The sequence below is a fragment of the Mustela putorius genome, unplaced genomic scaffold (assembly GCF_011764305.1).
Source record: "Mustela putorius furo isolate JIRA1106 unplaced genomic scaffold, ASM1176430v1.1 tig00000166_pilon_pilon_pilon, whole genome shotgun sequence".
In the NCBI taxonomy this organism is placed as follows: domain Eukaryota; kingdom Metazoa; phylum Chordata; class Mammalia; order Carnivora; family Mustelidae; genus Mustela; species Mustela putorius.
Genome location: NW_025421301.1, coordinates 5990753 through 6005174, shown reverse-complemented (window position 1 = coordinate 6005174; position 14422 = coordinate 5990753). Strand labels below are relative to the sequence as shown.

Below are 14422 nucleotides of genomic sequence, written 5' to 3'. Positions count from 1 at the left end.
CAACCCTAACTCCTTGGTAGGGACAGAAATCCGTGAGGAGCGAGGCACACGGCAGGGAACGTGGGAAGGGCGAGCGGCCACTGGCTGGCTCTCTGCCTGGGCCCATCCTCCGAGCTCTCCTGGGAATAAGTCAGCATGGTAGCCAGGTAGGTAAGAAGGCAGAGGAAGGCAGAATCCACACTACAGAGCTGGATTAAACTAAGGATACCTGCTCATTTTCCCAAACCAAGAATGCCCTGCAGGGCAAAAAGGGATGAAGGAGGCAACATCCTTTTCACACCCAAATTGTTGAGCAATTCTCAGAAATCTGTTTGAAGGAGAGAATGAAAATAGAGCAGTAATCACTACCTTTAAGAACTGGATTGCCTAAATATATTGGGTAGCACTCAACTCCTGATTATCTCTGCCCACTGAGGACAAAGGAATCAGCAGGAAAGAAAGAAGGCTGACACTTCTCAGGACTTGAGGGTGCCAACTCTATTCCCTTAAATCTCTGGAATGCATACAAGGATTACCAAGAGAGCCAAGCACAAATTCTAGCAAGTGCCTGCCCATCTTGATGAAGGTCTATCTACCTCCTGTTAAGTCTGCAGTAAGCCCTGGACATCTGCAATAGCTTACTGCCTCCCATCTTATCCAGGTTCACCTAATAATAGGACCTTTATATAAAAGTACCCCAAGGCCCTTTAGCAGTCTCCAGGAAGATTGTCTTTATGCCAGAAGATGAAGCAAGGGAAAGAGCAGAATACTGCCAGTATCTCATTCCCAGCACTTCCAATGAGGCCAGTTTTATACTAAAATGGTTTGTATTTGGGTATGTACATTGGCATGTGCATTTTCAAAGCACACATAAAACACACTAACAAGAATAACCCTACGATGCCGATGTTGGTTATTCACAGAGATTTCATATTTTTTTTTACATTTTTCTGTACTTTCCAATTTTTATCATGAAAGTCATGATCTTTTCATAATCAATTTGTAAAATGTTACTTTAAAAGATAATAATGGGGACACCTTGGTGGCTCGGTTGGTTAAGCGGCTGCCTTTGGCTCAGGTCATGAAACCCAGCGTCCTGGAATCGAGTCCCACACTGGGCTCCTTGCTCAGCAGGAAGCCTGCTTCTCCCTCTGCTTCTGCCTGCCATTCTGTCTGCCTGTAATCATGCTCCTCTGACAAATAAATAAAAAATGTTTAAAAAAATTTTTAAAAAGATAATAATGGCTATAATTTACTCAGAGATGAACATAGCATGCAAGAGAAAGATAAGGGCATTTGAGTAGTGTGGTGTCTGAAAGTAGATGAAAATAAAGGCACAGAGATAGAAACCTCACTTTCTCTTCTCTGAAGCCCTTTGTTGCTACCGTATCTGTAATGTTCTCAGCCCTCTGCCTCATGATTTCTTGGAGCCCCTATAGATTATATATTTCTTAAAATGTACATCCTTCAAACTACTCTATGATCAAAACTTTTTACCTGAGATGCCAATAAATGGCCAACTGATTAAAGCAAATTTTCATGTGTTACTTTCCTTCCCTCTTCTCTCATGACAGGTCTTAGCAGTAGCAAAAAAGCAGAAGGATGGGAGAATTATTTGTAAAATTATTAACTTCTCAACAATTGAGAGGTTGAATATAGTTTTTACATCACAGAAATGATGAAATCCAACTACCAGTGGATTTCTTAAAGTTAAAAATCAAGCTACATACAGGTAACATAAATGAGATTCCTCTTCTCTAATCTGTCTACAGGTCCCTTATTTAAGATTGATTCATTGGCTTCATCCCTCTGCAGTGAAAAGTGTATGATTTCAAATCCATCTAGAGCTGAAAAATATCCCTAACCAACCCTAATTATCAGATGAACTCTATAAAGCTTTTTCTGTTTCTTCTTTTCTACATATTTTCACTACATAATTCAATCACACAGCATAAACATAAAACTGTTAACCTGATGAAGCTCAACTTTTTTGCTAGGATCCATAATGCTTGAGACTGTTACTCATAATGTGCCCATGTTTGAAGGTTGTGGTTCTCTAAAGGATGATATTAATAAAAGAAAAACTTTTGCTGCCAGATGGTAAAAATAAGGTAATATAAAACTCAGGACTGTGAAAAAGGACCATTTACCCTTTTCTTTGATGAAATTGTCAGGGGATGAAATAAATAATAGACTCAGAACCAGAGGACCTAGGTTAGCATTAAAATAAAAAACATAGCTGTGCATATTAGCAGTTACATGAACTTGTCTAGATTACTTCCTTTCTATACCTTTAAAATAGGGTTTGTTGTTGTGAGGATTTAAGAAAGGATGATGTCTGTGAAAACATTTACAATTATTACAGAACACAGCAATCTACCTGGGGGGAAACAAAGAAGCTTTAATTTGGGGGCTCTATGCCCTTAGAAATGCCACCCACACAGTTTGGAAGGCCGGGAGCAGCTGATGGAAGGGGAGTTAATGAGGTAAGGTGTGGGAGAAAACAAAAAAGATTTCCTCAGTTCAGGGCTTGAGGCAGTGGAACACTCCTTATCTCCCAGGTGAGTATAAGTTTCCAAGGAAGACTCTTAGTGGGAATTCTCTGTGGGAGTCAAATCATAAATTAGGAGAGACAGAAGATTTTGGCCAGATGACTGCATCTATTAATGGAGCCCTCTACCATGTTACCACTTAGTTATTCTACGCTTAGAGTGAAATAGACCCAACTGCAGAAGAAATGGAAGCACGGTCAAACTGGGAAAGCAATGTTCAGCTGGGACCTTTGGGGCCTTGGGCCTAAGTAACTGTCTACCAAGAGTGCCAAAGGTAGGTCTGGCTTCTGATAAGGTGTTTGGATTTTGTTCTCATTGCAACAGGAAGGTTGTGGAAGAATTTTAAGCCATGAGTGACAGAAATCCATCCTTCCTCTTGGGGCGCAACAACTACAGTATGTGCTTAGCAATCAATCAGTGATCCTCAACCAAATCTTACATTCTGTTTGCTCATAGTCACACTATGGTACTAAGGTATGGTAACACGGTACAAGTTAAAATTACAACAAATCCATCAAAAGATGTACTTATTGGCCTAAAAGAAATGTTACATTGTAACTTAAGAAGTTAAAATTTCATATATTTTAATAGCTCTAATTAATAAGGTAGGCCTGTCCTTTTGGGATCTGGCAGTGATAGTAGTTCAAGCAGGAGGGCCGTTTGAATCCCTGGAACCTAAAATAACATTTTTACAAAAAAGCAGCAGTCACTAAATTGGCCTGGAAAGTAAGAGAACTGGAAATGTAAAGATGGTATCTTTAACAAGTGTCATTCTACTATTTTACAGCTCTTGCCAATACAGCGCTTTAAAAGATGTGAATTTCGAATTGAAAAAAGTAAATCCCAAATATGGGTAAAATTAGCAGCCCCACTCCTTGCCATTGTAATAAATGATTAAGTAGGTGTTACGAAGATGAAAAAGCAGAGCATCTCTTTCTAATCCTGACAGACATCTTCCCCTTCTTCACTGATCCTTTATCTTGCAGTGAAGACCTGCATAAGGAAGTCGGTTCCTGGTATGGTCCTGATAAGAACGCTTCTTTCTAGAGGTAGCAGCGGCAAGGACTACATCGCTTTTGCAGACGCTGTTTGTGAACTTGTGCCAAGTTTCTCTGAAGCTTGGAAACTGGGAAAATGTCTGTGCTTCTGATTAATAATATTCCGCAACCAGGCTGAAACCAGAGGAAGTATAATCACAGGTGGGGAGAGAGTCAGTCACAGAGCTCCTGCGGTTGAGCGGCTATGAGAGGGCACTAACACCACTGAGCGCACACAGCCCTTTCGTGCCCAGGCGCTGACATGAGCCTGAGCTGAGATCCGTCAAGGGATTAAGACCTCCTCTGTCTCAGGGACAATACAGGATGGGCCTCCTCTCAATTCTGCCCCCCCTACCCAGTTTAAATTACTCTTCTACCTTAATCTCTTTAAGACTCAAGGCTACTTTGTAATAAAATTATTCTCAATTTATATCACACATGGATGATTATTCTATCTCCCTCATACGCTATAACATCCTCCAAGTCAGAGTCGTCTCTCTTGATCCCCATTCACCCATCATATAAACATTTCGAACAGTACATGAGAAAGTGACTTAAATAGTAAATGTCTTACAGCTTTGCTCCCCAAAGATAACCACTATTAAGTTTCTTACATCTCCCTCCATAAATGTTTGTGGGCATATACAAACTTTTATGTTATTCAATGTTCAATCCAATGAGCACAACTTAAAAGAAATAGGGATTGATAATACAGAATTTTAAATCATTTCTGGTTCAGTATATAAATAATTATAAGTAACTGCAAAATAAGGTGTGTTTGTGAACATCCCAAGGCAGATACAACCTGTCTCCATCTACCACTCACACCCCCTCGATCTTCCAGGACTTCAGCAAGTCCTGAGTTTGGGTAGCAGGTGGAATTACCAGGGCACAAGCCTGGTGAGTCCAGCTCTGTCTCTAACACGGTGGGTATTCCCTAGCAAATTCACTCTCTGAATTTACCTCTCTGAATCTCAGTATCCTCTCTTACAAAATGAGATGGTATTTTCAGAGGTTCCTTTGAGAGTTCAGGATTGAAGCTGATAAATAAAACAGGTACACAAAGCCCAAACTATCAAACATAATATCACAGCTTCCCAGGAGAACATGCATGCAAATTAGACTGGAGCAGTTATTTAAAAAATATTTTTAATTGAGACATAATTGACATATGATGTTATATTAGTTTCAGGTGTATAACAACTTCACATTTATATACAGTACAAAATGATCATCATGATGATAAGTCTAATAAACATCCAGCACAATCCCAGTTACAAAAATTTTTTTCTTGTGATGAGAACTTTTAAGATCTAATCTATTAGCAACTTTCAAATATGCAATACAGTATTATTAACTATAGCCACCATGATGTACATTGTATCTCCAGAAGTGAGTTGTTTTATAACTGGAACTCTGTACCTTTTGATCACCTTTACCTGTTTTGTCCTCACCATATTTGTGAACTTGGGTTTCTTTGGTTTTGTTTTTTAGAATCCACATATAAATGAGATCATATGGTATGTCTTTCTCTGTCTTGACTTATTTCACTTAGCAGAATCTCCTCTAGGTCCATCCATGTTGCCACAAATGGCAGGGTTTTATTCTTTTTTATGGTTGAATTGCATATATATGCCCCACAATTTTTTTTGGGGGGGGGCTCTTCCTTTTATTAGCCAGCTCACATGGTGAATGAATGTATTCGCTTATTCCACTGCCCTGGCCCCAGCCAAATGTTTGTACATTTTGGTTGCACATTTTCACAGCGTTATAACATGAAAAATAAGGCTCTGCCTGTCTTTGGTTCCTATCAAGAGAGGACTTTCTTTTTCTTTTCTTTTTTTTTTTTTTTTTTTAATAAACATATAATGTATTTTTATCCCCAGGGGTACAGGTCTGTGAATCACCAGGTTTACACACTTCACAGCACTCACCATAGCACATACCCTCCCCAATGTCCATAACTCCACCCCCCTTTCCCAAAACCCCTCCCCCCAGCAACCCTTTGCTAAGTTCTTTATAGATTTTGGACACTAGCCCTTTATCTGATATGTCGTTTGCAAGTATCTTCTCCCATTCTGTCAGTTGTCTTTTGGTTTTGGTAACTGTTTCCTTCGCTGTGCAAAAGCTTTTGATCTTGATGAAATCCCAATAGTTCATTTTTGCCCTTGCTTCCCTTGCCTTTATGCCCCACAACTTCTTTATCCATTCATCCATAGTTGGTACGCTCAGTTTGTTTCCATATCTTGGCTATTATAAATGATGCTGCAATGAAGTAGGGATGCACAGACCTTTTCAAGTTAGTGTTTTCATTGCTTTCAATAAACATGCAGCAGTGTTATTGCCGATCATATGCTAGTACTATTCTTAAATTTTTGGCCAACAGGTTGCTGTTTTCCACAGGGGCTACACCAATATACATTCCCACAAGAGTGCACAAGGCTTCCCTTTTCAACACAACCTCACCATCACTGGTTCTTATATTTTTGATGATCACCATCCTAACAGGTGTGAGATGATAGCTCACTGTGGTTTTGATCTGTATTTTTCTGATGACTCGTGATGTTGACCATCTGTATGTTGATGTTGGCCATCTATATGACTTAATTGGAAAAATGTCTCTACAGATCTTTTGTTCATTTCTTAATTGAAGTGTTTGGGGGTTTTGCTACTGAGTTGTAGGAGTTCTTTATATATTTTGGATATTAACCCCTTACAAGATCTACGATTTGCAAATATTTTCTCCCATTCAGTAGGTCATCTTTTCATTTTGTTGACAATTTCCTTTATTGTACAGCAGCTTTTCAGTTTGATGTAGTCCTTTGTTTATTTTTGCTTTTGGTGTCAGATTTAAAAAATCACCACCAAGACCACTGTCAAGGAACTTACCTCCTACGTTTTCTTCTAGGAGTTTTATACTTTCAGGTCCCACACTCAAGTTCTTTAATCCATTTTGAGTTAATTTTTGAGATGATCCAATTTCATTCTTTTGCCTGTGGCTGTCCAGTTTTCCCAGCACCATTCACTGAAGAGACTACCCTTTACCCATTGTATATTCTTGGCTTCTCTGTCATAAATTAGTTGACCATGTATATACATGGGTTTATTTCTGGGCTCTCTATTCTGTTCCACTGATCTATGTATCTGTTTTTATGCCAAGACCATACTGTTTTGATTACTATAGCTTTGTAATACAGTGTGAACTCCAGAAGCATAATATTTCCAGTTTTGTTGTTCTTTCTCAAGACTGCTTTGGCTATTTGGGGTTTTCTGTGGTTTCACACAACCTTAAGAATTCTTTGTCTATCTAGTTCTGTGGAAAATGCCATTGGAATTCTGATAAGGATTGCACCGAATCTTTAGGTTGCCCTAGGTGGTATGGATATTTTAATAATATCAATTCTTTTAATCCATGAGCACAGACTACCCATTTATTTGTGTCTTTTTTGATTACTTTCATTAATGTCTTATAGATTTCAGTGTGCAGGTTTTTTACCTCAACTTTATTTATTCCTAGGTATTTTATTCATTTTACCCAATTTATTATGACATAATTGGAAAAGGGATTGTTTTCTTAATTTTTTAAAGGTTTTATTTATTTATTGGACAGAGAGAAAAAAAGAGAGAGAGAGTACAAGAAGGGGAAATGGCAAAGGGAGAGGGAGAAACAGGCTCCCCACTGAGCAGGGAACCCATGCGGCTCGATCCCAGAACCCTGAGATCATGACCTGAGTTGAAGTCAGATGCTTAACCAACTGAGCCACAGATGCCTCTTAAGTTCTCTTTTTGATATTTTGTTATTAGAATACAGAAACACAACAGATTTTTGTATATTGATTTTGTATCTTGAAACTTTTCCTTCCATTAGTTCTACTGGTTCTTTGGTAGTTTTTAGGATTTTCTCTATGTAATATATCATCTGTAAATAGTTTTACTTCCTTTTCTTTCTAATTTAGATCCCTCTTATTTCTTTTACTTACCTAACTGCTTTGGCTAGGACTTCTAATACTATGTTAAATAAAAGTGGTGAGAGTGAGCATCCTATCTTATTCCTGATTTTATCATTGAGTATGATGTTAGCTATGGGCTTGTCATATTATGGCCTTTATTATGTTGAGGTATGTTCCCTCCATACCCACTTTATTGAGAGTTTTTAATCATTAATGTGTGCTGAATTTTGTCAAGTGTTTTTTCTAACTCTATTGAGATGATCATGTAATTTTTGCCCTTCATTTTGTTAATGTGGTATACTGCACTGGTTGATTTGCAGATGTTGAACCATCCCTGCATCTCTGGAATAAATGTCAATATATTCATTGTATATTGAATTTAAAGGTTTGCTAATATTTTGTTGAGGAATTTTATACCTATGTTCATCAGGGATATTGGCCTGTAGTTTTCTTTTCTAGTAGCATTCTTTTTTTTTTTTTTAAGATTTTATTTATTTGACAGAGAGAGATAGTGAGAGCAGCAACACAAGCAGGGGGAGTGGGAGAGGGAGAAGCAGACTCCCCTCCAAGCAAGGAGCCTGATGTGGGGCTCAATCCCAGCACCCTGGGATCATGACCCGAGCCAAAGGTCACACTTAATGACTGAGCCACCCAGGAACCCCTTTTTAGTGGCATTCATGTCTGGTTTTGGCATCAGGGTAATGCTGGCCTTGTAAAATGTGTTTGGAAGCATTCTCTTGGAGTACTTTTTAAAAACAATTTCCTGAGCTGTAATTCACAAGAAAATCCACATCTTATTGTTTTTTGTTTTGTTTTGTTTTTTTAAGATTTTATTCACTTATCTGACAGACAGAGATCACAAGTAGGCACAGAGAGAGGAGAAAGCAGGCTCCCCGAGGAGCGGAGAGCCCGATGCAGGGCTCGATCCCAGGAACCTGGAATCATGACCTGAGCCGAAGGCAGAGGCTTTAACCCACTGAACCATCCAGGCGCCCCTCAGCATCTTGTTTTGACACAGAGGTATATCAAGCAATCTACACTGATCCTGAAGTTATTTTAGGATGCAGCCACAATCCTTCAGAAGTAGAGCCAACCTATGTTTACTCACTTCTCAGCAATGCATGTGACTTTCTCATCAGCCTCAGAGAGCTCATGACTATTTTTCCATTGTCAAGAGTCATAGGTAAGTTCAATGTTACATTCAGGAGCTATGGATCAAACTTAAGCAAATAATTAACATTTAATTCCCATTTGCCACCTCAGTACAATGAGCTGCCTACCAGGGAGGAGGAGGTCTTCCTGTTGATTAGACCACATATGTTGTTTTGTCCTATTTGTTCTATTCTGACCATGTCCTTTACCAGGAGCACAGATAATTATCCAAAGGAGTGTCCAAGTGATGAGGGAGGACTTGGGAAATAGGGAAAAGGTCCTGGAAGTGGGTAGGGAACCATTCATGTTAAACATCTATTTGGCGATTCAACTGCAAGCTAACAATAGCAAAGCTACTAATAATGGATGAAAATCTTTGTTCTAGGGCAAAGCTGGGAAAAGGAAAGCGGCATTCACAGTGTCTTTGTCAAGTGTTTTTGCCATTTCTCTCAGACGCAGGAGATGGAGGTTAAGAGAACAAACTCTGGAGTTAGACTGATGGGGGTTCTGCCACCATTAGACTATTATCTAATCAATTGTGAGCCTCTACTGTTTATTTATTTCAAAGAGACAGACAAAGCATTACATGCCTTGGGCTTATCATTATTATTATCTGGAACTGTGAGTTCTGTGGGCTGTCTCCTGTGAAATAAAAGACCCTTAAAAAAACAATTACAAGTAAAACTGAAAAATTATCTCCTGATAAATAACTGTATTTACCTGAAAAGAATTCATAGAGCGAAGGGATGGAGGCAGTGTGGCGTTATTCTTTGATAATATCAGCAGCAGCTCCAAGCAGGTTGCAGAGGGCAGGGTTAGAGAGTGGATGCTGATGTCACTTTCCCAAGCACTGCAAAGCCTGAAACACATTGATGTGTATAATTACATAATTGTTGGGCACCTAGGTGGCTCAGTCGGTTAAGCATCCAACTCTTGATTTCAGTTCAGGTCATGATCTCAGGATAGTGAAATCCAGCCCAGTGATGGGCTCCAGGCCCAGCAGAGAGTCTGCTAAATATTCTCTCTCTCCTTGTGCCTATGTTCCTCCCCCACCCACTCTTGCTTTCTTTCTCTCTCTCAAAATATAATAATAATTTCATAATGTATCTGGTCATAATTATTTCAAAAATCTGATGGAGAAGGAGAAGACTTTCAAGTGTAGAAGGGAAAAGCAGTAGAAGTAGAAGGGAAAACACTAGAAATAAAATGGTTATACTAAAAATTCAGAGTAAATATCTAAGACATTTTTATAATGTTTTTAATAAAAGACAGATTCGGCAATTTTTTCAGGTCAACACTGCATACTCAATGTTTAAGAGTCAGATGAAATGCAGTCTCATTTGTGAGGGGTCTATTTGGGATGGGGGATGGATAACAGCTAGCATATTGAATGCTTCCTATATTCTATGCCCTCTTCTACATGTAACATCATGTTCGTCCTTCAGATACCTATGAAATGAAACTGTCACTATCCTCATTCTACCGATGTGGAAATTGTTTGAGCTGAATATGCCCTATGAAGTGTCTAGTTCGTTGATTTTCAAACCTTTAAAAAGTGACAGAATCCTTTTATCAAAAAGTCCTGTGAAAGCTCCATTTATAATACAAATAAAAGCAAAGCTGCTCTGTTGGAAGGGGGAAGGTTGGCAGGAAGCTCCCTTCATCTTCCAAAGTAGCCTAGGAAGCATCTCTGCTACATCCTGTTGAACCTACTTGAGAATATTTCATTCAAGAAATGAGGAAACCGAAGTCTAGAAAAGTAAAGAGCCTTCTCTGGGATGAGGTATGTGTTTAGAAACGATATGATTGGGTATAGAATCCTGGCTTCCTCAATTCCTATATCTAGTGCTTTAAGTAAAGGGGGAAATCAGAAAATCATTATGGGAAAAAAGTGTAATAAGAATAGGATATGTCTTATCTGTCAATTCTTCTATTTACTTATTTCCTATCTGTGCCCCTATCAAAGTATCTCTTATCACTGTCCTAATTTTTAAAAAGAAACGTGTGTGTATGTGTGTGTGTGTGTATTTTTTTTTTTTTTGGCCATTTACATTAACTTCTTTTGTGAAGCTACCTTCAACCCTATCAGTGAATTCTGGAATGTCAGAGAGCACTGGTGGCTGAGGGCATAATGTTTGTATTGTAAGTGATAGCAGATAGATAGTTCTGTCATCAATCAGATTACTTATACTAATACATCTCTGATGTGGGATAGGGAATTAACTCTTCTTTGAAGCATTTGCCAATTAGTTGGACTAGAATAGGACACTGCCCACTTTCCCCCAAAATGCTGTGTTTTCAGCAAGGGCACATTTGGAATGTCTTCTCCGTGTTTTAAACACTTCTTTGTTATTTTCTGTTGATTGGTGATGTTATTCTTTCTCCTTTTATTAGTTATACAACATTCTCAACATTTCCCTGGGATAGAAATAAAAATCTCACTGTCTTTGGCAAAAGTCAAATGCAGTACTAGTGCAGTGGCTCTAAGCTCATTCTCCACACCATTACTTGCATGACACTAAATACAAGAAAGTCTTGCTCATGCAGTTTTCTGGACCTGGAAGGCTGTTAGGCTACCTGGTGAACTTCTGTTCAGCCTGCAAGAGCCACATAAGTATCATTTCCTTGGAGACAGCCTCTTGTTCCCTTTATAAGAATTAATTACTTGGGGGCACCTGGGTGGCTCAGTGGGTTAAGCCTCTGCCTTCAGCTCAGGTCATGATCTAAGGGTCCTGGGATCGAGCCCCACATCAGGCTCTCTGCTCCACAGGGAGCCTGCTTCCCCCCTTTCTGCCTGCTTCTCTGACTATTTGTGCTCTCTGTCAAATAAATAAATAAAATCTTTAAATTAAAAAAAAAAAAAGAATTAACTACTTGCCCCATACCATATTTGTACCCATTACAACACTTAACCACCACCCTACTTGTATTCTTATTTGAGCTGTATGACTCATCATAGATCAAACACGAGCAATCATAACTGCAGATTCCTCTAACTTTGCTGCTCAGTGTGGAAAGATGGGATTAGTTGTTCTTCTTCAGGCACACCCAGGGATTAAACTTTTAGTGCTATAAGAAAAACATTCCACTTACATTTGTATGTTCAATAACTGAATTTAATTTTATTTCCAAGTATTATTTTTATAATCAGAAATGGGATTTTTGGGTTATAGAAAGAAATGTTTAACTGTTACTCAAAGATGTTAACATGCTGCTAAGTGGCTATAGTGTGATCTATCAAAATCGACACACAAGTAGAAATTAAGATACATTAGCACTCCTTGTCACTGAGGAGTAACAAGCACTCGTGGACAAGTGTGGTTTCCTCATGAGATCCTGGAGTTCAGACATAATCTATACAATGTATTAAACCACCAAAATTTACACAAAAGGACATTCATCACACTAATAATATCCATAGTCACCAAAAAAGATATAATTAGTTATACATGTTAGTTATTCACATCTCTATGTAATTACAAATATTTGCATGGTATGTGAATTCAACTTTGGCATTTTATTTTTATTATTCTTTATTTTTTTATGAGATGCCACTAAAGCTGTATTTACTCACTATTTTTTATTTTATTTTATTATGTTAGTCACCATACAGTAATTTAAATCTAATCCTTCAAGTATTCTGTGATTTAACAACTTTTAACCCTACTGAAGCTCATGAAGGTGACAAGTGTTGTCCTAATCACATGGTAAGTGATGGAAAAGAAATTCAAGCATGATCCTCTCCACATAAATTTCATTCTCTTTTATATCCAGAAATGCTTCATATTTCTGGACAAATTCTACCCCCCAAAATTGAAAGGCCCAAGGGTAAGTGATGGAGTAAATTTTAGGGATCTTAGAATACCTCATTTTCTAATAATTTGAACCACCTTATTTTTAAAATTAGACAACCCAGCTGGACCTAGGATGGCTCAAATGCCTAATATTCATCCTTTATTTATCCCAATATTTATCCATTTATTCTTTCTTTTCCCATACTATATATTCATTAGCCCCAGGATTTACCTTTTTATTGTTAAATTTCCTAAATGTTCACTATAATCTTAACTACATCTTAATCACATGAAACATCCATATATGTGGACAAAGAGTAACACATGAAAAAATAAATGGTAACAGCTGTTTTGGAAATTTAGAACTATGTGTAACTTTTCCCCGAAACTTCAGTTAATGTTTTTACATTGTGGTTTCTGTTTTGTTTTGTTTTGGTTTGATTTTGTCTTGCTTTGTTTTGACTTAGGAATAAAGAAATAAAAAAAGCAGGAAGATGAAGAAATGGTCTGGCATATTTAAAATTCAGTTTATCTTAAAACCACGACCAAACTCATTATGAAAATTTAAGGCATGTGTTAATTAAGCCAGAAGTGATCCTTGAGACTATCTATCCCACGGCTCAAATATCAATATAAATTTCTGTTAATGATATAAACATTTTAAGAAATACAGGATTATAATAATCCAGAATTTGATTATTTCTGGTATTTCCTGCAAAAACATCCTAGTCCATTAGACCTAAATCTTCCACTGTAAAACTGGCAAGAAAGATAATTCAAAGAGAATTAGAAACTTAACATTAATTGAAATCTATTTTGGTGACTTTTAAAAAATTTTTATTTTATTTTTTCAGTGTTCTAAGATTCATTGTTTATGCACCATAGTCAGTGATTTTTTAAGTAGTGGGAAAGAAGCTTTCCTAAGAGACTAGAATCATCAGCCAGGTGACCTTAGTCAAAGAGACCAAAATGGAAGCAAAGGACACACCATCCTTATTTCGGAACTTTTGCCTTGACAAAATTCCCTAGAGAAGCAACTATGGCCTCTCTATTTTTAAAGAGGCAAAGAGAAAGGGGGAAAAGTCACTTTCCATCACTTCTAACAAAAATAGTGAAATTCAGAATGAATCAAACACCAATAAATATCAAGAAAAGAACTTGAAAAAATAGAAAGGTGATACATTCTACTAAAAACCAGAGGTTGTTAATGTAATAGATGAAAATGACAAACAGAGATGATAAAACAACTCTACCAAAAATTAAAATATTTCAAATGAGTCCAACATACTATATAAGAAAAAAGTAATATGGTATGGGAGAACTCAAGATGAAAACAGTTAATTTAAATGTCATGTTTTTCATATTTTCGCAATGGATCTGGATTCTTCAGTCCTTAGAAGGACCTAAGAAAGCAAATACCCTATTAATGATGTTAAAATATAATATTGTTTATACCTGTATATTTTTAAATTTTAATTTCAAAGCTATAACAATGATAAAGCTCATCAATTTAAGCTCTCAAAATACCAAAACAAGCAAATGACCACAACTAAATGATAGATTTATTATGAACATATAACTATTTAATAAATAATTTAGAGAAGGAATCAAAATTTTATAAATTCTTATATTATCAAGAACATAAAATTCAGAAACAACCAAATATACTGTTTAACTATTATAATAAACCATCTTAACTCCAAGATATTTAGATATTTTAAAAGAACAAATTCATAAAAATAGAAGCTGGAAAGGATGTAAACCAAATGCTCCTTATAAATTTAAAAATAAGGTTCAATAATTCATGAACAGCACTTCTTTGAAATAACAGTATTTTCTTTGAAAATTATACGAAAAAATTGAGTTTTTTAAAGTCCAAATGTCAACACTGTTCTTCCGTTCTCTTTAAGAGGCTCTTAAGAGAAAAAAAAATTAGGTACACAATTACTGAAAGCTGT

General features: G+C 37.1%; 1 protein-coding gene across 7 annotated transcripts in view; it reads right to left on the bottom strand.

The window, feature by feature from the left end:
- Positions 1-14422, bottom strand: part of UBE3D (ubiquitin protein ligase E3D) — a 151795-nt gene that overhangs the window by 48830 nt on the left and 88543 nt on the right. For 6 of the 7 annotated variants that reach the window (XR_006605534.1, XM_013046374.2, XM_004773619.3 and 3 more), the window contains one exon: positions 9391-9529. The exons of the other annotated variant lie outside the window; for it this stretch is intronic. Coding sequence is in view for 5 of the 6 variants with exons in the window: in XM_013046374.2 (XP_012901828.2) it covers positions 9391-9529 (139 nt within the window). In the remaining variant the exon portion in view is untranslated. The remainder of the gene's footprint in view (positions 1-9390; positions 9530-14422) is intronic. 7 annotated transcript variants of the gene reach the window in all.